At 31.5% G+C, this 23503-nt stretch overlaps 3 protein-coding genes across 6 annotated transcripts; 2 read left to right on the forward strand and 1 right to left on the reverse strand.

Annotated features, from left to right (window-relative positions):
- The first annotated feature begins 5857 nt into the window (after nucleotides 1–5857).
- On the forward strand, nucleotides 5858–12247 carry LOC107926271 (calmodulin-binding protein 60 B). Of its 4 annotated transcripts, none has more exons than XM_016857077.2 (9): nucleotides 5858–6221; nucleotides 6385–6531; nucleotides 7018–7093; nucleotides 8223–8281; nucleotides 9190–9683; nucleotides 9761–9921; nucleotides 10001–10204; nucleotides 10499–10718; nucleotides 11222–12247. In XM_016857077.2, the coding sequence occupies exons 2-9, from the start codon at nucleotides 6425–6427 to the stop codon at nucleotides 11815–11817; spliced, it is 1917 nt and encodes a 638-aa protein (XP_016712566.2). In that variant the 5' UTR covers nucleotides 5858–6221; nucleotides 6385–6424; the 3' UTR covers nucleotides 11818–12247. The 4 variants fall into 4 exon arrangements, with proteins under 4 accessions (XP_016712566.2, XP_016712565.2, XP_016712568.2 ...); XM_016857079.2 differs by having other exon boundaries at nucleotides 5879–6067; XM_016857078.2 differs by having other exon boundaries at nucleotides 5885–6113.
- A 3492-nt stretch (nucleotides 12248–15739) lies between these two features.
- LOC107926340 (xyloglucan endotransglucosylase/hydrolase protein 22) lies at nucleotides 15740–17212 on the forward strand. Its single transcript, XM_016857174.2, has 3 exons — nucleotides 15740–16290; nucleotides 16364–16557; nucleotides 16651–17212. Exons 1-3 carry the CDS (start codon nucleotides 16033–16035, stop codon nucleotides 17039–17041), a joined length of 843 nt encoding a protein of 280 aa, XP_016712663.2. The 5' UTR covers nucleotides 15740–16032; the 3' UTR covers nucleotides 17042–17212.
- Nucleotides 17213–21099: 3887 nt separating this feature from the next.
- On the reverse strand, nucleotides 21100–22214 carry LOC107926213 (nicotianamine synthase). Its single transcript, XM_016857000.2, has one exon. It carries the CDS (start codon nucleotides 22145–22147, stop codon nucleotides 21326–21328), a length of 822 nt encoding a protein of 273 aa, XP_016712489.1. The 5' UTR covers nucleotides 22148–22214; the 3' UTR covers nucleotides 21100–21325.
- Nucleotides 22215–23503: the final 1289 nt, after the last annotated feature.

Genomic DNA, 23503 nt, shown 5'->3' on the forward strand with positions numbered 1-23503 from the left:
ATGTTTGGAAATTCGAAAAATCGTGCCCTAACGTGTTGGGTTTCGGTTTATCGTTGGATCAAATAACCGAATACCCTTTTAAATTTTCGTTGCGTGTTTTAGAAATCGTGAAGTGATCTCAATTTTTGGAGGCTTAAAATGTCGTGTCCTAACGTGCTGGATGTGGTATTTTATTCCTTTGGAACGAGTGAATCTTAAAATCCAACTTGAATTGTTCACACATTTTTAAAGGGAACGTATTTTAATTTTTTTTTTCAAATTTTCAACATTAGGACATTAATTAGTCAATTGGTACCAATTTTGGGCGTTACAAGGGTGTTAACCCTTCCTCGTGAGTATCCGACTCCCGAACCATTTTTCTCGATTTTCGTAGACCCAAAATCATTGTTTTAATAAATTAGAATGTTTTATTAAAATGATCAAGGTGATCCGATCACACCTCAGAAAAGATCGGTGACGACTCCACACCTCATTTTAAAGTTGATCTCCGTTTTTTCAAACTTAAAAATGGTTTCAACATGTACCATATCATAACCTTACATTTGTCTTAATCTAACTAATTTATCAAATAAAAAAATTTATAATATAATAACTTAATTAATAAATATCTTTTAAAATGTAAGAAAATATATACAATTATATTACAAATGTATAAATACATATATTACACATGTATTTTATCATATCCATACAATTGGCATATTTTGATTTATTTAATAATATAATGTCATTATAATTTAATTATCATGAATTCATCCATACAATTGACATATTTTGATTTATTTAATAATATAATGTCATTGTAATTTAATTATCATAAATTCATATAATTTAAATTATATTTAAATATCATTAATTATATAATTAAAACAAATAAAATCTTAGATTTTATTCTCTTTATGCCGCCTCAACTATGTTAAATGGCTTAATCCATTTTAGCCCTTTTTACTTTCTTCTAATCTATAATTAGACTTTCACTCTTTATTCAATTTGATCATTTTTCTTAATTACTTTAAATTAAGCTAAATTGACTAAATAAAAATCTAATTAAACACACTATCAGACTCATAATTACTCTGAATAATTATTTAATAACTCGATTTACTAAGACGGATGCCCGATAACACACTTTTTCGATGCCCACGGATTTTGGGTCGTTACACCTAAACATGCCATATAAACCGTATTGAACTTTTCAAAAACTACTGAGATAAGCTGGATAGTGTGACTTGAGTGCCGATTCGATTGTCCAACCTTCTGAAAATCTACAATGACATTAAACAATACAAATAAGCTTAATGAAGCTTAGTAAGTTCGACGAGTTAAACAAAAATCTTACTAAACTAACTATAATAAGTCAAATAATAAAAATCATTCATGAAAACTCCTTGCCATTCACAACTTCAATTGATAAATACATTTATATTCAAATCAATATAAAAATAAATAACATATCTTTCAAAATTCATTAAATAAATATCTTTCAAAATTCATTAAATAAATCACCTTACCAAGATTTTTTCATTCGAAGAATGACTTTCGAATAAGAACACATCATCAACAGAAGCTCGGAAGCTGAACATAAGCTCGTAAGAGTTGATCCACCCAATTACGCCAAACAGAAAGTAAAACACGAGAGTTCTTAACAAATGATGGACCCCGGTTTACTTGGGAATAATGCTGGTATCTCTCTGCAATACCATCATACACCAAATTACAAATATACTCAAATTTCGCGTTCAATTCAAATAGAATATCTAATTTAATATTATAATTCAAACAATAATTCATTTCCAACAAAAGAATATATGCATAATAACAATCATCAATTTATACAAATGTTATATTTTAACCATACGAACTTACGTGGACTGAATTGTAGTAATTGCAGAAGTTTAAGAGACTATTTTGCTATTTTTCCTTTTTCACGAGTATATACGGGATCTTGATCTATAATACAAAAATAACTCATTTATTAGCATATATTTCATTTCCAATTCATTTTACAATTAATACCCTTTTATTTTTTGAATTTATGCAATTACGCCAAACTTTTACAATTATTGCAATTTAATCCCTTAATTAGTTAATCTATCAAATTAACTAATTTTCTCAATCAATAGTCTATCCAATTATTCTAGGACCTCATACAACCCCTAATAAACCCAAAATTCACTATCAAACTCTAATATTTTGACATTTTCACAATTTAATCTTAAAATCAGTATTTAATAAAATAACTTTACAAAATCGTCATACAACACAATCAAAGCCCCATATCCATGTTATTCATCAAAAACATCTAATATTTATCAATGGTAACTTCCAAAATTTTTAACAGAATAAAAACCGAAGGTATAAGTTAGCTAGATCTAGTTGCAACGATCTCAAAAACATAAAAATTATAAGAAACATGTAAGAATTGAACTCATATGAAACAAAAAATGAAGAACCAACTTAAAGCCCCCTCCTATGGCGGTTTTGGCCGAAAGATAGAAGAAGAATGCATAGAAACCTTTAAAATTTTGATTTGTTTTATTTTAATTTCAGGTAAATTACGATTTTGCCCTTCAATCACTTTATTTTATTATTTTACCTTAACATGCCGTCCCACCTCATTGATTTAGGTATATTTATTACTTAAGTCCTTCCTTATTTATTAATCAAGCCATTTAATCACTTAATTATTATAATTAGTAAACTTTGTACCTTTTCAATTTAGTATTTTTTAATTAATTGACTATCGAAACGGTAAAATTTTTCAACGAAACTTTAATACCACCTTAATTAGGGGTGAGCAAAATTCGATTCGACTCGAAAAAGTCGAAAAAAAAAACTCGAATTTCGAGTTAAACGAATCGAGTTATTCGAGTCAACTCGAATTTTTTTCGAATTTCGAGTTTGAATCGAGTTGAGTTTTCGAATTGGAATAACTCGAATAATTCGAATAATTCGAATATCAAACTATAATATTTTACATTTTTATCTCAAACTCTCGAACCTTTTTACTTTTCTTTCAAAACTTTTACTCCTTCTCACTTTTCCCCCAAAACTTTTATTCCACTCCCATCCCAACCTCCCAATCTACCCAAAATCTATTTTCCACCAAAATTTTATTCTCCCATTTACTTTTTCTCAAAATTTCTCCCAAAAACCCTCAAAACTTTTTATTTTTCTCCAAAATTTTTACTCCATCCCACTTTCCCCCTAAAACTTTTACTCCCTTCCCATCCCACCTCCCACCTCCCACCTCCCACCTCCCATCTACCCCAAACCCACCCCTCCCCCCAAATTTTATTTAATATTTTCCCTCCAAAATTTTACTCCCCATTTACCTTCCCTCAAACTTTTATTCCTCAAAACTTTTTATTTTTCTCCTAAACTTTTACTTCTCATCCTTTAGTCTCAAATAAAAAATCAAAATTATCCAAAAAATATCACTAAATATAAATAGTAATAATTTTATTTATATATACTATTTATATTATTAAATTAAATTTCACATTTTATATTATTAAATTGTTTAGTCATATTAAATATTTATATTAAAATTGAATTATTAATTATGCCATAAAATATTCGTGCTAAAATTTTATATTGGTATCAATTTTACATTTTATATTTAAAATAACTTTTATTAAGAAATCACATTTTTATATTTAATATATTTTTTAATTCCAAAATATATAGTGACAAGAATCTGAAGATAATTGAAACAACTAAACAAGCAAAGAAGCTAACCCCTATATAAAAGATTAATAAATAAATTATGAGGTGATGAAAGTTAATAAATAATTTGATTAAGGTGGACAAATTTTATTATGATAGGTGACAGTGGTTATAAGGACCAAAAATTATTTTTTAAAATTTAACTCGAACAAATATATTCGATTCGATTCGATTCAAATTCCATCTCACTCGAATTGATTCGAGAAAATTTCAAATCAAATTAGGATGATAAAATATGATTCGTTAACTCGATTAACTCGAAATTTTTTCATTTGATTCGATTCGATTCGATCGAACGCTCACCCCTAACCTTAATGGCACTTCGTAAACATTTATAAAAATATTTATGACTCATTTTATAGAAACAATGTCCCGATATCTCACTTTTTAAAACCACTTGGCTTAGGATCTTACCACTCGAACCTAATAAATCATTATAAAACATAAATTATCAATTCAAAAACCTTTTTTAAAATCATATTTGACTCGTAAATATTAAATAATAATATTTACGAACTTACTCGCTGAATTTGGTGGCTTTGAAACCACTGTTTCCGAAACCACTAAAAAAATTGGACTGTTACAGTAAATACTTGATGTGTGATCAACTAACCTATTGGTCGTTTTTTTGACATGTATATGAATGTTGAGGATGCCAAAAGATGTCATGTTTAATGTGAATGGATTTCAATTAATACATTGTTGTAATATCAAGATAAGTTAAGTAAATTTTCATATCAACTTACTAAACATTTAAAATGTTTACCTATTGTCTCCTTTTTTCCTTGTAGATTGTTGGTTTGCAGAATGTGCCAATTGAACCACTTTGAAGCTCACACTATTTTACTATCGATTTGGTAGATTTTTTGTTTGTTTTAATCTTGGTTATGTGACATGTATATATGGCTAATATAAGTGTTATTTTGGATGGTAATCTTGGTCGAATCTTGATGAATGTTTATTTATGAATTGGTAATGCCTATATGATTTATGAACAAGATGGTAGATTACTAAATGTTACATGTATTAATTGTATGGAAAATTTGATAGTCATAGAGCATGACTAAGGTGTTGGTATGAATTGAACTTAAAAATGGCATGGTTGAGACGTGATTTAAATGGCTTGAAAGTAAAAAAAAAACTAGTTTGTGTTTTAAACAAGTTGTTAGATGTGTTTTGGTGTTAAACTATGATATGTTGATTTGGTTGATTGGTCAAGAGTAAATGATGTTGTGGATGCATATTTGAATGATTTTGTGCAGAATTTAATGTGCATCTATGTACCAAATGAGTTTTGTAATGGTTGGTTTGAAATAGGTATAAAAAAGTTCCATTTTCTACCAAAAACAGGTTCCTCATCTTGACGTCGATCTTCTCTCATCACAACGTCGGTCGACAGTTTGTGACGTCCCAACATCATATGACATGACATCTTCAAAAACTTAAGACTAAACTTTACCTAAAAATTACTCACCAAAATTAAACTTTTTAGAATATAAACATTGACAAAATATATTTTTCAATAAGTTGGTGTTGATATTCAACAGCCCCAAGGGTAGTCCAAGTGGTACCATACCCCAAGAAAAAGGCTACTTATGCCTTAGTTGGTAGTTTGAATACTTGTACGCGTATTTTCCATGATTAATATTCCGCCTTTCCTCCAGGTACTTCCCTTCTCATCCAACTAATGCACTCCCATTACGCGAACTTATAGGGCTTTTTGTGGAGTTGAGAAGCAAAACCTTGACACGGTGACAATACCTTCAATTGTTAAGGATAATGTTGATTGCTTAACAGACGACATTTCAAAAAACTTCTCCTAAAAGAGTCGATCCTGCTCAACGAACTCAAATTTTAAAATTTAAAGAGTATAAAAATTAAATTCCTAAAAATAAAACCATAAACATAATTTAACTAAATACAGAAAACTGGAGGGTTTACTTACCAACAATTTAGTTACCCAATTATTAATTTACAATTCTGGTGACTCGGCAGGTGACGTGCGTCACGCCAAAAAACATGACGTCATTTCAAAAGAAAAAGCATAAACATGTCTAAAATGACGTGGTAAATGCCGACGTACGGTGGCGATTTAATCACAGGTCTTCTACCCTTCGTAAGCTAATGATCAACGAATATTCAATCTGCTAAAAATTATTCACTGCATCGATCTCCACCGTAGTCTCTTTCATCAAATTCAATCTCTCAAAACCCTCCACAAAAACTCCATCAAAAAGCTATCACCGTTATCTTCATCCGTTGACTCCACTGTATTTACCGTAAATCAGGCGTACAGGATCCTTCCTTGAAAATCACGTCTCTGCTAAGAGTCGCCATAGTAGACTCCCCTATACTCTTCAAAATTTCCCTATTTTTCCCCTTAGGTTTTCTTCTTTTTTCTTCAATTTATCAAAAACAGAAAATAAATTTCCCGTTTTTGTTTATGTTTATTGTTTTCTGCTGTTAAAATTGAGAGTAACTGATTAGTAATAGTAAGAACGTAATTTTTGCTGATTTTTTTTTTATTTTTTTATTTTCTAATTGAATTTATTTCTGGTGTTTAAATGGAAGATTATGGTTTCGAGTAGTGTGAATTTGAACTTTTTTACTTAAATCAGTGATTTTTCTGAGTGTTGTTTTGTTTTGGCTGTTCAGATCTGGGAAAAATTAGGGTTTTGAATTTGGTACTCACAAAATGCATACTAGGTATATGGAGAGGACTAATAGTATGGCTAGAGGGAAGAGGAGCTTGGATGGAGATGATAACCAGCAGCCCGAGCCAAAACGTCCCGCTTTAGCTAGGTTTTTGCTTTTTTTTCTTTTCCCCTTTTCCTACCTTGTTTGTTTCTTTACTTCGTTTTCTGGCATACTTTGAGAAGTTATTTGTGGATCCTAATTGTTTGTTTTAATTTTAATTTTTGTTTAAAAGAAAATAATTTTTGGGTAATTAGAGATTGAAATATTTTCACAACAAACTATGTAACTTTGGTTTTATGTAGAACTATTCTGTTATTTATCATTAATTTTTTTCATTTTTAGTCCATGATGATCTTGCTGCAAGTTTCTAGGAAGCAAAAACCGAGTACCATATCAGACCAATCACATTAATTGGGGGAGTTGAGATAAAAATCTTATTCTACTAGGCCAATGAATTAATAACTGGATAAGGTTTTTGGGCTTTTAGTCGTTTGATTGTGTGATGCACTTGGGGAGTTTAAAAACTTTTCTCTTTCTATGGGCTTAGCAGTTGGCAATTTTTCTCAGAAATTATATTTGTATGATATGCAGTGTAATTGTAGAAGCTCTTAAGGTGGATAGCCTGCAGAAACTCTGCTCATCTTTGGAACCCATTCTTCGTAGAGTTGTAAGATCCATGTCCTATTGTTTTTTCATTCTTTGCAATCAATTCCTCTTTATTGTGGGGTGTGTTTGTAGGACTTCAAGAAACTATTAGTCAATGTGTGATCAATGCATCTATAGGGTAGGTTATAGTTGTCTTAATTCTAGCTCAAAGAATCTGCCTTAAATTGTAAGGCGATGTTTTTGACGAGCATTGTTCTTCTGATTGGAGGTTTATTCTAAATTGGTGCTGTATAGAAATGCTTATATTTGCCTGCACATGAACCTGCATCTATTCCGCTTTTTGTGCGCAAGTGCCTGTTCTTTTTGTTACTGAGATGCACACACAACATACCCTTTTCACAATTTAAGATTTACATGTGAGTGAATTGAAAGAGAATGCCATTTGTTTTTAACTTGTTCGTATATTTTCTCATAAAACCTTCACAGCATATAAGTTTGATTTTCCCTGTCATATTTTTGAACTGCTCTAGTTTTTCCCTTACTTTTATGTTGTTAGATATGAAGGCTGGCATTCAATCAGATTTTGGTGTGATTGTTCACCTGTTTTCTAATGTTTATTACTGTTGTCACAAATTGCATGCTTCTTGTATACATTTTCAATAAATCCTAGACTTAACTCATGCTTATGGGAGATAGAGTCCTGAATAGACTTTTAGACAATTCTTTGTTGCATTTATCACTATCTTAAAGAATGACTATCCCTTCTGGGGTATTAACCATTCTTACTCTCTCTCCCTGACCCTTTTAAGCAAGTTAATGATATGGAAAATATGGAAGTTTGACTTCCTTGGTTTTATTATAATTGATCACTTTCCATGCACATGTGCCTGCCTATCTTTTGAGTGTGATGATGGCTTTTTTAGGGTTTGCATATCACTCATGGACAGGGCATCTGAGGTATGAAGACTAGCCTGCCTGCATCCATTTAACATAGATGTTCACTGTTTGTGTCCTGATTTTGTTAGATAATACTAAAATGACCCTTTTCTGTTGCATTTATGTGCCCAATTTCGACCAACAGTTTCTAGTGTGTTTCTTAGATCTGTTGTGTATTCTATCATTTTTCCCTTTGGAATGTGTTCTTTTCCACTTGTGTTTCCTTCTTATCATGTCTGTTTGATGCTTTGCAGGTAAGTGAAGAGGTGGAAAGAGCTTTGGCAAAATTAGGACCTCCTAGACTTAGTGGAAGGTTAATATTTGTCTGATCATTTACATCTGTAGAGTTAATTATCTTTATTACGATGTCTTAATTTAAAAAAAAATTATCTTTTTGAATTGAAGACATGGACAATGATATGTTAAGTTGTGTTACATGCCCAATGATTTTGGAAATTTGAGATTTTGGAAGGTCAAACCTTATGTGATAAAACAACTGTTTTCTTATCAATTGATGTCAGTTGCAGTAGCTGGAGGCTTTAAATATTGTTTCTGAATTTCCGGGTTTTAGGAAATAATGATTATTGTGAGAAATTCCAGGATGTTTTAGCATTGTGCATGATAATGTGAGAACCTCATATTAAGCACATTGTGTCTTTTGTTACTACTACTCATTTTAGCAATTGCTTGAAGAATTGTAGGTATTTTGCTGAATGTTTGAACTATGAATGATGACAACAGTTTCTGTTAATTCTATTAGTTTTTGTGTTTGGTATTGTCTCATTAAGTAGCTGGCTTCTATGAATATTGCACATGAGAATTGAAGTGCTGCAGTGAGATTCTAAAGAGTTTTGAAATGCTCTTAGGTTTGATTCTTTTCTTGTTCTTTCTTTGTAGGATATTGGCTAGTTAGTTGCTTGCCTTTTGATATACTTGAGCATCATTAATGCATTCGATAGCAAAAGATGAAACCCAGAGAATAAACTTGTGTTAATGATATTTTCTATTATGTTTTTGGTTGGTTGATTGGTACTCTACTTTCTATGAATGAAATATTTTTTTAATCCTTTTTGATGCCATGCTTGTTTACAAGAACCGCCTGTTCTTTGGTTTTAAGATTCTTATTGTCTCAGTGGCTCCCTACCTTTCTTCTTTCCTCTTGTCCTGCGATGCCTTTTACTTTTCTTGTATTGATGATCTTCTAATACTTTTGGTTTTTAGGTCTTCTCCAAAAAAAATTGAAGGTCCAGATGGACGGAGCTTACAGCTCCACTTCAGGTCTAGATTATCTCTTCCCCTTTTCACAGGAGGAAAGGTCGAAGGAGAGCAGGGTGCTGCTATCCATATTGTTCTAGTTGACAGTAAGACTGGACACGTTGTAACAACTGTACCTGAGGCCTCTGTTAAGCTAGATGTCGTTGTGCTTGAAGGTGATTTCAACAATGAGGATGATGAAGATTGGACGCAAGAAGAATTTGAGAGCCATGTGGTAAAAGAGCGGGAAGGGAAAAGGCCACTGCTGACTGGTGACTTGCAAGTGATCCTCAAAGAGGGGGTAGGAACGCTAGGAGATCTCACTTTTACTGACAACTCAAGTTGGATAAGAAGCAGGAAATTCAGGCTTGGCTTGAAGGTTGCTTCTGGATATTGTGAGGGTATGCGTGTACGGGAAGCAAAGACAGAGGCCTTTACTGTCAAGGATCACAGAGGCGAATGTGAGTTCATACTTTATACTATATCTAGTTTTTCATTTGTGGATTTGTAGAATCTTTTTAATTGAGTTGCTTGACAGTGTATAAGAAGCACTATCCACCTGCATTAAATGATGAGGTATGGAGATTGGAAAAGATTGGGAAAGATGGGTCATTCCACAAGAAGCTTAACACTGCAGGAATATTCACTGTCGAAGACTTTTTGCGGGTTGCGGTCAGGGATCAACAGAAGTTACGAACTGTGAGTTGGATTTCGGTTCTGAAATCAAAGTACTATTGCTTTCTTTTCCCCTTCTGATATTTTTGTCTATGTTCTGTAGATTCTTGGAAGTGGTATGTCAAATAAGATGTGGGAGGCTCTCTTAGATCATGCAAAGACTTGTGTGCTCAGCGGAAAGTTTTATGTTTACTATACTGATGATACAAGAGATGTTGGTGTTGTCTTCAATAACATCTATGAGTTGAATGGCCTTATTTCTGGGGAACAGTATTTACCTGCTGATTCTCTCTCTGATAGTCAAAAGGTGGGTAATATGTATGCTGTTTTTCACCTGTCAATTAAATACAACATCTATGAGATGTGTTAGCAGCAATGTTACCTAGGCCTACAGTAATTTTTATCAGATAACTTGGAGTTGCTTTAATTTTCTTCACAATGAAGTTTTTGTTTTTTTGCCTTCTGATATAACTTTGGTTGGGTTTGTCTGGTTATTACTTTCAGCTGCTTAAGCTCTGGGTTGGTGTTATTTTCAATTTATATTTTGAACTTAATAAAAATAGTTTCACTAATTTGAAAAAGGGACCAAAAATTCTTGCAGGTTTATGTAGATACGCTGGTGAAGAAAGCCTATGACAATTGGCTTCAAGTCATAGAGTATGATGGCAAGTCACTGTTGAACTTCAAGCAAAATAGGAGGTCAAGTGCCCGAAATGAACCTCAGACGGATGCGATATGCTACCCTAATCATCAGTTGCAGTTACCACGGTTACCAGTTGCTGTTCCTACTGAGGAAGTGCACTCAGGCCCACAAGCTGGAGGTAAGGATTATGATTACATTATCCTTAGCTTTAAAGGATTTTTCATTTCATTCGTGTAGCTTAACTTGATCTTTCCGGAGTTATTTTTATAAACATCATTTTGTTTTTTCTGTGCTTACTTACGAGATAGAACATTGACATTTCTACAAGATGAATGCTTGCTATGTATTAGGCTCAATGCATAAAAAATGGAACCTGCCTAATAATACAGCAAAACTCTAAAATTTGACCAACACATAAAAGAAACATCTGATCTAGTAATTGTCAAGTAGTTCAATTTCCCACTAATCTTTCATGGCTCGAATCAGTTTGGGTTCGGATCAACAGGAAAGGCGTGTTCATTGATGACCTTTTGTTTTATTGGGAAGTGAAAAAAGTTTGGGTCTAAAAGAATGTTGTTATGATACCATGTTACTGGTGAAAGAGTCTACCGACGTTTTTCTGTTTCAACAAATAACTGCTGGCATTTTGTTAACTGCATTTCTTTCTTTCGGTTAATGCAGGATTTAATGATAATCAGTCTACGAGATACTCGGGACAATCAGAGCTTGTGAATTCGAATTCTCGTAGTGAATTTGACGGCACACAATTTTTGCAATATGATCAGCTGGTTGACAATTCAGAGCAACCACAAAGCTCAAGAACTAATAATAATGCTGTTGGGCTGGCTCTTGGTCCTCCACAGTCATCTACCTTAGGATTCCACAATGCTAGTTCTTCAATGCAGCCGTCAAATCTTAATCCCTTTGACGATTGGTCGAACAACAGAGACAAGGGAGTCGAGGACTTGTTTTCTGAGGAGGAGATTCGCCTCAGAAGTCATGAAATGCTCGAGAATGAAGATATGCAACATCTCCTCCGCCTCTTCAGCATGGGAGGTCACCATGCTACTGTGACAGAGGATGGTGGGTTTGGATTCCCAAATTACATGCCATCCCCAATGGTAAACTTCATAGACGAAGATCGTTCACGTCCTGGCAAAGCTGTTGTCGGGTGGCTAAAGATCAAGGCCGCGATGAGATGGGGTTTCTTCATCCGGAAGAAAGCTGCTGAGAGACGGGCACAGGTAGTCGAGTTAGAAGACGAAGAAGAAGAATAGGCTATCAACAAGTCGTATTGGTACTATGGTTTTGGAAGTTGCTAACAACAACAATGTATGAAATTAAGGGGTTTCAAAACTCTTGAAGAACCCTAAATTAGGCAATGGGAAATCTCTTTGTACAATTTCCTGTATAGTAAGCCGCTTCTTTTGACTTCCCATTATTAAATATATTTTACTGTATATGAGAGGCTAAATTTGGTTTTAAATTCATGGCCCTCCTTTCTTTCCTTGTTGATTGATTTTTCTAATGGCATTTAGGTGTGAGTTTGTTACAGTTAATTGTTATTTCATCAATCAAGATTTCTGGGATATTTTGTAAGCAAATTGTTGGCTGAGTTTCATCTTCACCGAACAACGATCAACAATTTGACTGAATACTGGAAGCACATTTGTTTTTGTATTGGAATTTACTTATTTGGCTTTTTTATGTATAGATTCTCCTACTTTTTATCATCTTTATGGCTGTTCCGTATGGTATTTATGTAGAATATTCGGTAAACTAGACTAGAGCTCCCAGAGAACAGCACCGAGTTGTCAGGATGGGTCTCATCGGCGTTGCTGCGCCGTTTCCACCGCTTCGTTACTCACGAGAAACCCACCTGAGGGCTAGGGTCAGACCCTCCTCATATGCCATTTGGTAGATGCAAAATTATATATATATTAAAAAAAGTTAGCACTATTGAAAACATGTTAAGGAAATTCGTGATTTAGTTAAAAAGTTTAAATTGTATTTATTTGAAATTATTAGGTCTACTTAAACTTTCCCTAATATCCCGTTAATTTTTGAAAGTTTCATTAGTATAAAAATGGGTATACTTATATAAGTATAATTATATGTCGACCCAATTAAGATGTGGATTTTTAATTATTATAACGCTTAAAGAATTAAACAATTTTGGATCAAATCGGAAAAAATTAAACAAGGTAACAGTCAAATATGATATTCTATACATCATAATTACAAGTAAAGGGATTTGAATCTAAATATTCATGATTCTAAATTTTTACTTTTACCAATAAATCAAAGTTTAATAACCTAATATTCTACCATTATTATAGTTATATTTATTGTTTTTTTTAGAGAAAAATGAGTTTATTTTTAAATATAATTTTAAACTAATATTTCGCTTTGATCTTAATTTTTCTTAAAATAGACATGGTGCATCAGGCATATACAATCTTTTTTACTCCTTGACTGTTTTTCTCCAAATATTTAATTTTATATTATCATATCATATTTCTAATTATTTTTATCATAATTAAATAGATCAATTTCAGACCCTCGAACAATAAAAGTATTATGTTTAAGGTGTTTATACTTATTTTTAATCTCAAATTTTGTCTTCCAGCTTCGACTAATGTCCTACGAGTTCATGAAGATTAAAGAATATTTCATCACCAAAAAAAATTATTAAACATTCGACTTTGATGGAGTTTAAACCATGCCAGGTACCACAATTACTAAACTAAAATTACATATATGATTTAAACCCCTATAAAATCCATTATTAATATCACACACAATATTAACACATTTCCCAAACCATTGAGTTTTCCTAAAAATACGAAAAACAAAATTTCAACATAAAAAACAATACAGAAAGTCCCAACTTTCCCTCAACAATCACAATACTATACCACCTTATCTTTAATGCATTTATTCAAGCAAATTGGTTTTAAAAAATTATTATCCAACTCATATTAAAACATTTATTCTCAAACAATAAAACATTTTTATCCAAATTAGAGTCGATATAATGATGGAAACCAAGAAAGTGGGGTGATTTATGTTAGTATATATATGCAGTCTGTGCTAATGATATGTTGGTGTTTTGTTTTGTGTGAGCCGACTTGAAGTGGATATACATCCCATCTCAATTGGCCTTTGCTATCACCCTTTTCCTTAGGCATTCGGTACCCAACTGGACTCCAAATCCTGTTTACATCATCTCCATATATTAATTTATTGTTTGAAATATTAACAAAATTTTTACCATTTTATTTATTTCTTTAATAAGTGTCGAGATTCGAGTCACACAATTAAAATAATTATATTTAAAATTTAAAATTATAATTATATCAACAATTATCACTAATTAAGCGTTGATATCATTGGCAATATAAAATCTTAGTTTTTTAAGTATTCAAATTCAAGTCCTACTTTACGCAAATGTAATTGATAAGTTTTATTCAGTTATATTTCGATGTTCGAATATGTATTTATAATTGTACTATATTTATATTTATAAACTCTTAAAAAAAATCTATAACAACAATTATTATCAGAATTAACAAGTATTAAATGAATAATTAAATAAATTAACTCAATGAAATTAACTTAACCATGTACAATTTATACAAGTAAAACATAAACTTAGATGTGAAGAATCCACTTACACGTGAAAAACTAACATGGTTTTACATAATTTCATAATTGTTTTATGATTGATATTTTAATAATTCAACCATTGAATTTATCAATATAATTATATTTGTCATGTATATAAAATTTCGAATCAATTTAATATCTCTATCATACTGATCTAAAATATTATTTATATCAATATATTTAATAATTAAATTTTTTATATATAAAATAAATAATAATTTTTTAATACAAAAAGAATCAACTTGTACCCAACCTTCCTCTAATTAAAGCAAGGCAGTTACCCACCAAAGACCCAAAGGATGCTGAAATCTTCAGGGTGATTAAAGAGATACACCACCAAGCACATTGACTTTGACGATCAGGTTTTATATGCCCTTTTTATTTTGTATTAAGCCTTGTCGAATTTCTCACAATCTAACAGAAATTACATCTGACTTTAACTTCATATTAAATTTGATATACATAATTCATATAAATAAAATATTAAAAATAATAGATGAATCGTCGTAAAAAAAATAAAAAAACAATAGTTTTAAATATAGAATATTTAATGACAAAAGTAGGATGAAATTGGGAAACGAATAAATGGGGATGCAATTTGCTTAACTAATAGTAAACCCTTTTTCAGGATTAAGTAATTCACAACAACCATTTGGCAGCCAGCTGTTAAATTTTTGTAATCTTATCTCTTTTTCATAATTATCCACCGACTTGGACTTCAATTCCTAAGCCACTCAACCCTCTTCATATCATATGAAAAGAGAGAACCATTATTTAACATTTGGATTTGATGGATTACCAAAACAAATAGGGATATCAAAATAAATTAAAATATTTATTTTTTAATAAATGATAGGATTCGGATTATATAAATTTTAATAATTTTAATTAATAATTACGTTAAGTGTAATGATCATATTTATTACTAATAAATTTTATGATTAAACATTTTCATATGAGTGAGCTAGCTAGTTGGAATATGAACTACAGAAGAAACTGGATGCCTAACACAGTTTTTTCTTCATTACAGAACTCCTTGTAATAATCAAAACCATGGATCTTCCTTGTCTGGATTAAAAGGAACCAACATTTTGAAACCGCAGTGTTGGCATATTTGATCATTTTATTATTATAATAGTATAAACAAGAGAAGAAAATAGTGTCAGATTGTTTAATAATAATGAGATAACTATCTTGTTTGACGTGATGATCTCAGTGGTTGAATTTTTTGTCTTGTTCCCAAAGGTTAATTTAGAGCTGACCCTGTCAACTAATATGACAAGCACTCACTAATTAACACCATAGGCTCTAGCCTAATGGAATCTTGTGGTCCTCTCTGTCTATGGTTATGAACCTATTCGGTTCGGTCGCCGACCCTAACCCCAACCCCAATCTCAATCTCAACCGCGTAATTGTGAGTGTTTTCCTCCGTTTTCCAATTCAAATAAAATCTTTGAAAATTTAAGTTAAAGCTTAATTTAAATTCATCACATACATATCTGCATGCACTGTAATCAAACATAGAAAGGCGGCACCAAACTCATAAATTTACATGCATGAAACCAAGGAACAGCCATTAGTAATGTATTATTATTGTTATTATTATTAGGACCATTTTCTTTTCTTCCTTTCTCTTTTATTGTTCCAGCTGTTTACAACTTTGATTCACTTTAATGTCCCGACGGAAACACATTGCACGAAGCTTCCAAACAACCCCCTCTCTACTCTGTTTCACCAAATCCTTCCTCCCTATATAACCACCCTCCACCACTCCCCCATTTCAAACATCATAATCTGAATTACAATACAAACCCACCAAAACAATGACCACTTCGTTGCTTCTATCTCTTTTATTCAGCTTTGTAATACTTGCTTCAGCTGCCAACTTTAACCAAGACATCGAAGTTACTTGGGGTGATGGCAGGGGCAAGATTCTCGAAAACGGAAACCTTCTCACTCTCACCCTCGACAAATTCTCCGGCTCTGGTTTTCAATCCAAGAACCAGTATCTGTTTGGGAAGATCGATATGAACATTAAACTGGTCCCAGGCAACTCTGCTGGCACTGTTACCACTTATTATGTAAGTTTTATCCTCCTACTTGACTCTTATTTATATTACAACTCTGTGCTGATATGTGGGGTGACAATTGCAGCTTCGTTCGGAAGGGTCGACATGGGATGAAATCGACTTCGAGTTCTTGGGGAACCTAAGCGGAGACCCATACATAGTCCACACCAATGTATATACACAAGGCAAAGGTGACAAAGAGCAACAGTTCTACCTTTGGTTCGATCCCACCAAAGACTTCCACACCTACTCCCTTCTTTGGAACCCTCAACGTATTATGTATGTCTTCTTTTACAACCCCCCTCCTTTTTTAATTTTACAGTTTCGATTATTTTCATTATGTTTAATTGTGATTCTTTTGAATGTTCACAGCTTCTCTGTTGATGGGACTCCGATCAGGGAGTTCAAGAACTTGGAATCGATGGGCGTTGCGTTCCCAAAGAGCCAGCCGATGAGAGTGTATTCGAGTCTTTGGAACGCCGATAATTGGGCCACTCGAGGTGGCGTTGTTAAGACAGATTGGAGCAAAGCTCCTTTCACTGCTGCTTACAGGAATTACAAGGCTGATGCATGTGTCTGGTCCTCCGGGAAATCATCATGTTCCTCCACCTCACCCTCTCAAAATTCATGGCTATCGCAAGAACTGGATATAACGAGCCAACAAAGGCTAAAATGGGTTCAGAAAAATTACATGATTTACAATTACTGCACTGACACCAAGCGATTCCCTCAGGGACTTCCCAAAGAATGCAGTGTTCATTAACAGGGATTCTAAATTTGTTATAGCAGAGATTTTATTGGTTAAATTTATGAATGTTCTTTAAATCTTTGTTCACTAGTAAGTCATATACTTAAAGACAGATATCGTGTGTAATTTGTTCTATGTTCTGTAACGTGTAATATAAGTTCAATAATAAATGTTATCATTCGAATATTATAGTGCTTTCGGCATGATTCTACGTTTTTGATAGAAGTCAAAACATCTGACGTTGTTCGGAATACGAGCCTATATACGTGTTATAATATAGCCTTCAATAACTATTATTATATACATAAACAATTAAGTCTGGTTGGTGGAAGACTTACGTAGGTTCCTCATTCGGCTCATTCCAACAAATTATTGGAATCATGAGTTATGAGCAAATTTTAGTAAAAATTTAAGTGCGTGTTTCGATGAACTGTGTTCTTATTTTATTTTATAGTATTATTATAGTATTTAATTTTATTATTCTTATTATTTTATATTAATAATAAGTAAATAAGTAAATATACTGTTCATCTATAGTAAAAAATATATAATTTTCTGAAAAGTTGGTGTGAAAAACAGTTAGAAAATTAAATGAAAACGTGTAGAGTGATAACAAGTTCCGGTACAAATCCAACTTTGAATATCTTTGTTCTTTACGTAAGATATTGGGACTTAGTATGTAGAAAAGTGTGAAAATTCTCAACTAATTTAATTACAATAAAATATTTTAAAGAGGTAAATAAATATTAAAAAATAAAAAAGTCAAAACTAATAAAACCCATATTTGTGTATCGAAAACAAAATCAAGTTATTTTTAATGCTAATATGTAGCAAACCAAGAAATAGTAATGATTAACCCTTTTTCTTTCTAGATGTTGAACTACTAATAACTAATAAAAGACTTAAATTTTTTATTATTTAGTAATCTTTTTAAATAAGTTTAATATTCAAATTTGAGATTTACAACATGCTTTATTTTTAGATGATACTCTTTTCGGTTCAAATAAAGAAAATACTTGTTGCTTAAGGCAATAAATAAATGAAAAATCTTGTTATGAAAGAATAATATTTGATACACGTTTGTTATAAGATATTATCAGTGAATAGTATTATGAAATGTTATCAATAAATAAGGTATCGTGTAATTATTTATGGATGTTGCATGGAATTTATTATACACTTATTCTCCCTTATTTTTAAGTATATTTAAAATCAAATATATGTTCAAACGTCAACATATAAAATTAAAAATATATGTTCATGAACAAGTATAAAAAAATATGTTTCTAAAGAAGTAAGATACAAATTTAAACATATACATATAAAAGTATAAACAACAAGTGAAATTTAAGTTATTATTGAACATAAAACTATTTTTGAGCTTGTTGATAGTAAGATGGAATTATGTTGATTAATGATAGTTTACACGGTAAATGAAGAGTTGTAAGTAGTTGTAAGCGATGGTAATTGAAAGAAGGAGAAGCATTTGAGGCCTAAAGTTTTTGGAGAGAGAGAGAGGGGCTCATTCTTGGGCTTAGAGAATCTTATAAAAAGTGTTGCTAGTCTTTTTCAAAGCTCCACGTGTTGTTCTCTTATTAGTTTCATATTTTTTGGAGCCTAATCGATCTACTAATGTCTCTTCCTCCTAGGTATGGGTTGTTATGTCAAGACAACGAGTAAATATGATGCACCAATGGTGGGTGTCCACACAATATATATCTACTCGCCTTACTATGGGCCCTCAAGGTAGAGGGTCTCTAAGATCTTGTTTTTGTAAGTGACCTTAACTCACAGAGTATATTTCAATGTTGGAAAGTCACGAGATATGGGCAAAGGCAACACTAAGGGGGATGGCAGTGGCCAAAGCCCCCCTTAAAATGAGAAAATAGAATTTTTTTTCTTAGATTTTATAAAATTATAAATTAGTAAATTATCAAATTGTACTTTGACCTTCCCAAAATGATAAAATTTAAATTTAATTCTTTCAAATATATAAATATATAAATTAATATAACGATAATATTTTATTTTATTTCTCATAAAAATACATAATTTAATTCTGACCTTCCAAAGAAAATTTCTAGCTTCACCTCGTGTACGTATAACAAAATTATTAATTAAAATGTTTGTTAGATAAATACAAAATGAAATGGATGTATTTTATTTGATCCCATTAATGAACAAATTTCCTTTAATCATTGTTTATTTAATTGATAAAGGAATGTAAATAAAGTAGATTAAAATTGTTGAGGAATCATTATATTAATCTACACATATACCTTTTTGTTTTCTAGATAGAGGTTGAAGAATAAATTGACTATGAACTATTTGAACCAAAGTTGTTGAAAAAATCAAACTCATTGATGCATGCAAAGCTGTGGACACACTGGATACCAATATCTTACGTATTGAGAAGGGACCTCAGGCATCCCTCGACGCGGTAACACTTTCAACTTCTATTATATGCTTTCCCTTCACTAGGGTTCACATTTGTCTAGTTGATTGATAATATATGAAATTTTTACGTAAGCTTATTACAACTGAGAAAACTCAATCATTAAATTGAATTGGATTTACTAAAAAAAATTAAATATATTATACGTTAATAATGATAGTAGGAGTGATTGTAAAGTGGTAAGAAAGAAAAACTAAGAATACGCAGATTTTACGTAAAAAATTCTTATCGAAAAAAAACACAGACAAAAGAAGAGATTTATGAATGTTGAAAAACAACCATGATACAAAAGGTTTTCGACTACACATATTTTAAAAGTTAAACAACCTTATTATAATCAATGTCTAATAGAAGAAATATAGTCCTATACGGTTTTGTCTCTGTGGATCGAGGAGAAAGGGGGCTCAGCGGGAAGAGGATTGTACCATGAGAGAAGCAAAGAGGTCAACCTCTTTCAAATGTATAACATGGATTCTGGCAATGCAACGGAGTTGGACTTTTATGCGGATTCGAACGAATCATCTTTTCTATGGAGGTAAATCCTTGCTCGCTAGGCAAGAGGATAACAAGTTACAAATTCTATTTCGATAGGACATGTATTTTTATTACTATGAAATTCATAAATGATGTAATTAATCGTGAGGTTACTATTATCCTCTTTGTAGTGACGAATCTTGTATGTGTTCCTAAGAAAAAAAATTGTCAAAATTTTGGGGTCTTAAAGACTCGTAACCCTATTTTATTTCTCTATTTTATTTTTTTAACAAGTGAGTTGCATTTTAAATTTTTCGGACCTGATTAAACGGAATTCGAGTCACATAATTCTAATAAAATCTGATTAAATGTTAGAGTAATTGTTAGGTTTTCCATATTCAACTTGTCTTAATCGTCTTTAAAATAAGACCGTTTCTAGAACTAAACAAACTTGAATTAAAATTTTAGTGATAAAATTAGTTTTTTAATTATAATGGTAAAATATAAAATTTATAGATTGGGTTATCCGGCACGAATAGGGTTGAGTAAGAGAATTTAATTTTTGGGCCTTACACAACTCTCTTTCGGCCCATAATTTTTAGGGCCTTACAATGTCAATGTTTCCCCGATGTTGTTCAAATGTTTCCTCTGTCACTCCTTTGATCTCTGTTGCGTCTCAGATGTATGTTGACAACGTGTCCATTAGAATGTGAAATTCAATCCGACTAATTTAAATCTAAACCGATGTAAATTGATTTGATTATAAAAAGTAATAACATGCAAACTTAAAATTATTTGAATTTAAAATATTATAAACCCGAAATATTACAAGCTTAGAATGATTTAAAGTTGAAATAAGTGAAATTTAAATTAGTTAAAAAATTTAAAATTTAAATAACTCAATTCGAGATGATAATTTGGATTGCAGATTCAAATATTTAATCTGTCTTTTTGCATATTTAAATATTGCAAATTTGAACTTAAAATATTTTGAATTCAACTTGTTTATTTGGATAATGGATATAGATTTAGATTACAAAATGGTTATAATTTTTATTTTCTATATATAAAGAATTTTAGCATATTTGAATTCGGATTTTTACGGATTAGAATATTCGAAAAATGATTTGGATTACAATGTGCTTACGAAAGTGAAACTGATAATGTAGTAACATGAAAAGTAGGGAAATACAAACATATATATAGCATCTTTGAAACAAGAAAATTATGAAAAGAAATAACATACCAAGCTTGATACAGTCAGTTAAAGTAAAACCCAGTTTATTTTTTGAGCTTCAAACTTTCGAATTGAACTGAAGTGAAAATTCGGGTACGAAAACCCTAACTATTATGACATTTTTAGAGTTCTTCTAATCTTGAAAAATGGGCTTCCTCACGAGAACAACAGAGTTGATGACTTCATCAGTGGGATGAAAGATTGAAAGTAGCTCAAAACCAGGCAAATCAAGCTCTTTCACAACAGGGTACAAAAACGCCCTAGCTCCATTGGCACTCCTCACAAGCAATAACCCACCTCCCTTCATGTACTTCCTTATGTGCCCAACAATTTTAAACTTCTCTTCTTTGCTTATCCCAACCAAAGCTGCCAAAAATATACAATCATATTCCCCTAGCTCCTCCGTTACATCCATTATGTCGCGTGTCACGAACTTCATTCGCTTCTCGAGCTCGTCATCTGACGCGATTATTTGGTGAGCCACGTAGTTGGCCGCTTCATCGATATCGAAGTTGTCGAAATGAGTGGATTTCATGTGATGGGTTGCCATTACAATGGAGGTTAGAGGCAACGGACCCGAGCCTACAAAGGCTACTTTCTTTGGCTGCACCATCCCATGTTCGCTAAGAATTTTGTACTCCAACCCAGCTAGCTTGACGTAGTTCCCATAATAAGGGAAGAGATCGAGGTTCTTGAACGGGTGAGGGATTTTCGATAGGAATGTCGCAAATTCAAGCTCTAGTAAACCTTCTGCATGGCCACTAAGAACTATGAGGTTCATACGCATGTCCTGAATTTCTTGTGATAAATCTTCGATAATAATATTCGAAGGTGGGATGCATAGTTTGACGAGGTGAGTTAAGAGGGTATTGACATCTTCTGAAGGCTTCAAAGACTCGAGCTTGGCAATTCTATCATAGATTTCATGAATACGAGTTACAAGAGCGGAAGCCATGGATGAAATGGGAGATTGAAGCTTTAGAGCAAAATGTGATGTTCAATGTAATAATTGATACGTGGATACAGGGGACATGCATTGCAATTCGTACTTATAGAGATTTGGTCATCTTTTAATGTGACTATATATCTTGATTTTTATATTATAATGACAATGATGGAATTGCTAAAATATCAATTGGTCAATCTCGAGCATCATGCTTCATGCCTTCGTATCTAAAATAGAATATATATATTAAATTAGAAAATATTTTATTTCTTATTCAATATGCCAAAGTCGAATTGAAGTGAACATTAGTTCTACGAGCATAACCATGCAGACATGCATCTTATGGCAAATATATGTATTATTGAAACACATGTCCTTTAAAGAAAATTTAAAATTAGAAACTCTAAAATAAAAATTCAAAAAAAGGCCTCTCAACTTTAATTTTTTTTTATATTCTAATTATCAGTGAAATATTTCAATGCCAAAGAAGTTAAGAAATGAAGAGTTTCTTTTTCGAGGGAAATAAATGAAAAGCATTAATTAAACTACCTTTGACTAACAGGAAAACAAGAAAAAAATTGTATAAAACTGTGATCTTTATACATTTCTAATAAAAAAATTACAAATTAAATTTTTCCTCGTGATTTTTAACCTTTTCCTCCTAAAAAATTTAAAATCCAACTAAATAATGCTAAAAATTAGAAAAAAAAATAAGATTTGTCATATTCATATTGAAAAGAGATAAGATAGATATGAAATCACAATTTCATACAATCCCTTCTCAAAAAACAGTGGTATTGATTTATATTTCATTTTTTTAAATCCAACTATTGGGGTAAAAGAATGCCAACAATCTTTTAACTTAATGGTAAAAGTATTAAGTTATAGGCACAAAAATGTAGGTGCAATTTCAAGCAATTTCAACCCCTACTGACTCACTTTAAAAACTCACGCCATAGGTTCAAATCACAAGAGCTATCTGTGTGAATTAGTAGTGATTTGTTTTTACCATTTGTGTATTAATTAGTAGTAAATGCATTAAAATATAATTTTTAAAAAATATATATATATATATGAAAAATAGCATGAATACAAAATAAACATTAAAATGTCTCAAGATTTATATGAAATAAATTGCCATTTTTTTTTAAAATTTATAATATTTTAAAAATATTATATGAAAAATGATATGAATACAAAATAAATTATTAGTGTGTTTAAATCTAAAGAAATTATAGTAATTAAATACAATAATTAGGGCGATACTAAGGGTAGGTAATGTTAGCAAGTTGATAAATGTCAACAAAGTGTGAAAAAAGGAAGAGAGGGATAGCAAGTAAAATGTTTACAATATTAAAAGTGCAT

This window comes from Gossypium hirsutum, chromosome A08 (genome assembly GCF_007990345.1).
Source record: "Gossypium hirsutum isolate 1008001.06 chromosome A08, Gossypium_hirsutum_v2.1, whole genome shotgun sequence".
Taxonomy (NCBI): Eukaryota; Viridiplantae; Streptophyta; class Magnoliopsida; order Malvales; family Malvaceae; genus Gossypium; species Gossypium hirsutum.

Coding starts and splice junctions, on each gene's coding strand:
- LOC107926271 (XM_016857076.2), top strand. CDS start 6,425: ATGCATACTAGGTATATGGAGAGGACTAATAGTATGGCTAGAGGGAAG. Junction 6,532..7,017: donor AAACGTCCCGCTTTAGCTAG/GTTTTTGCTTTT, acceptor TATGATATGCAG/TGTAATTGTAGAAGCTCTTA. Junction 10,205..10,498: donor CTCTCTCTGATAGTCAAAAG/GTGGGTAATATG, acceptor AAATTCTTGCAG/GTTTATGTAGATACGCTGGT.
- LOC107926340 (XM_016857174.2), top strand. CDS start 16,033: ATGACCACTTCGTTGCTTCTATCTCTTTTATTCAGCTTTGTAATACTT. Junction 16,291..16,363: donor GCACTGTTACCACTTATTAT/GTAAGTTTTATC, acceptor TGACAATTGCAG/CTTCGTTCGGAAGGGTCGAC. Junction 16,558..16,650: donor TGGAACCCTCAACGTATTAT/GTATGTCTTCTT, acceptor GAATGTTCACAG/CTTCTCTGTTGATGGGACTC.
- LOC107926213 (XM_016857000.2), bottom strand. CDS start 22,147: ATGGCTTCCGCTCTTGTAACTCGTATTCATGAAATCTATGATAGAATT.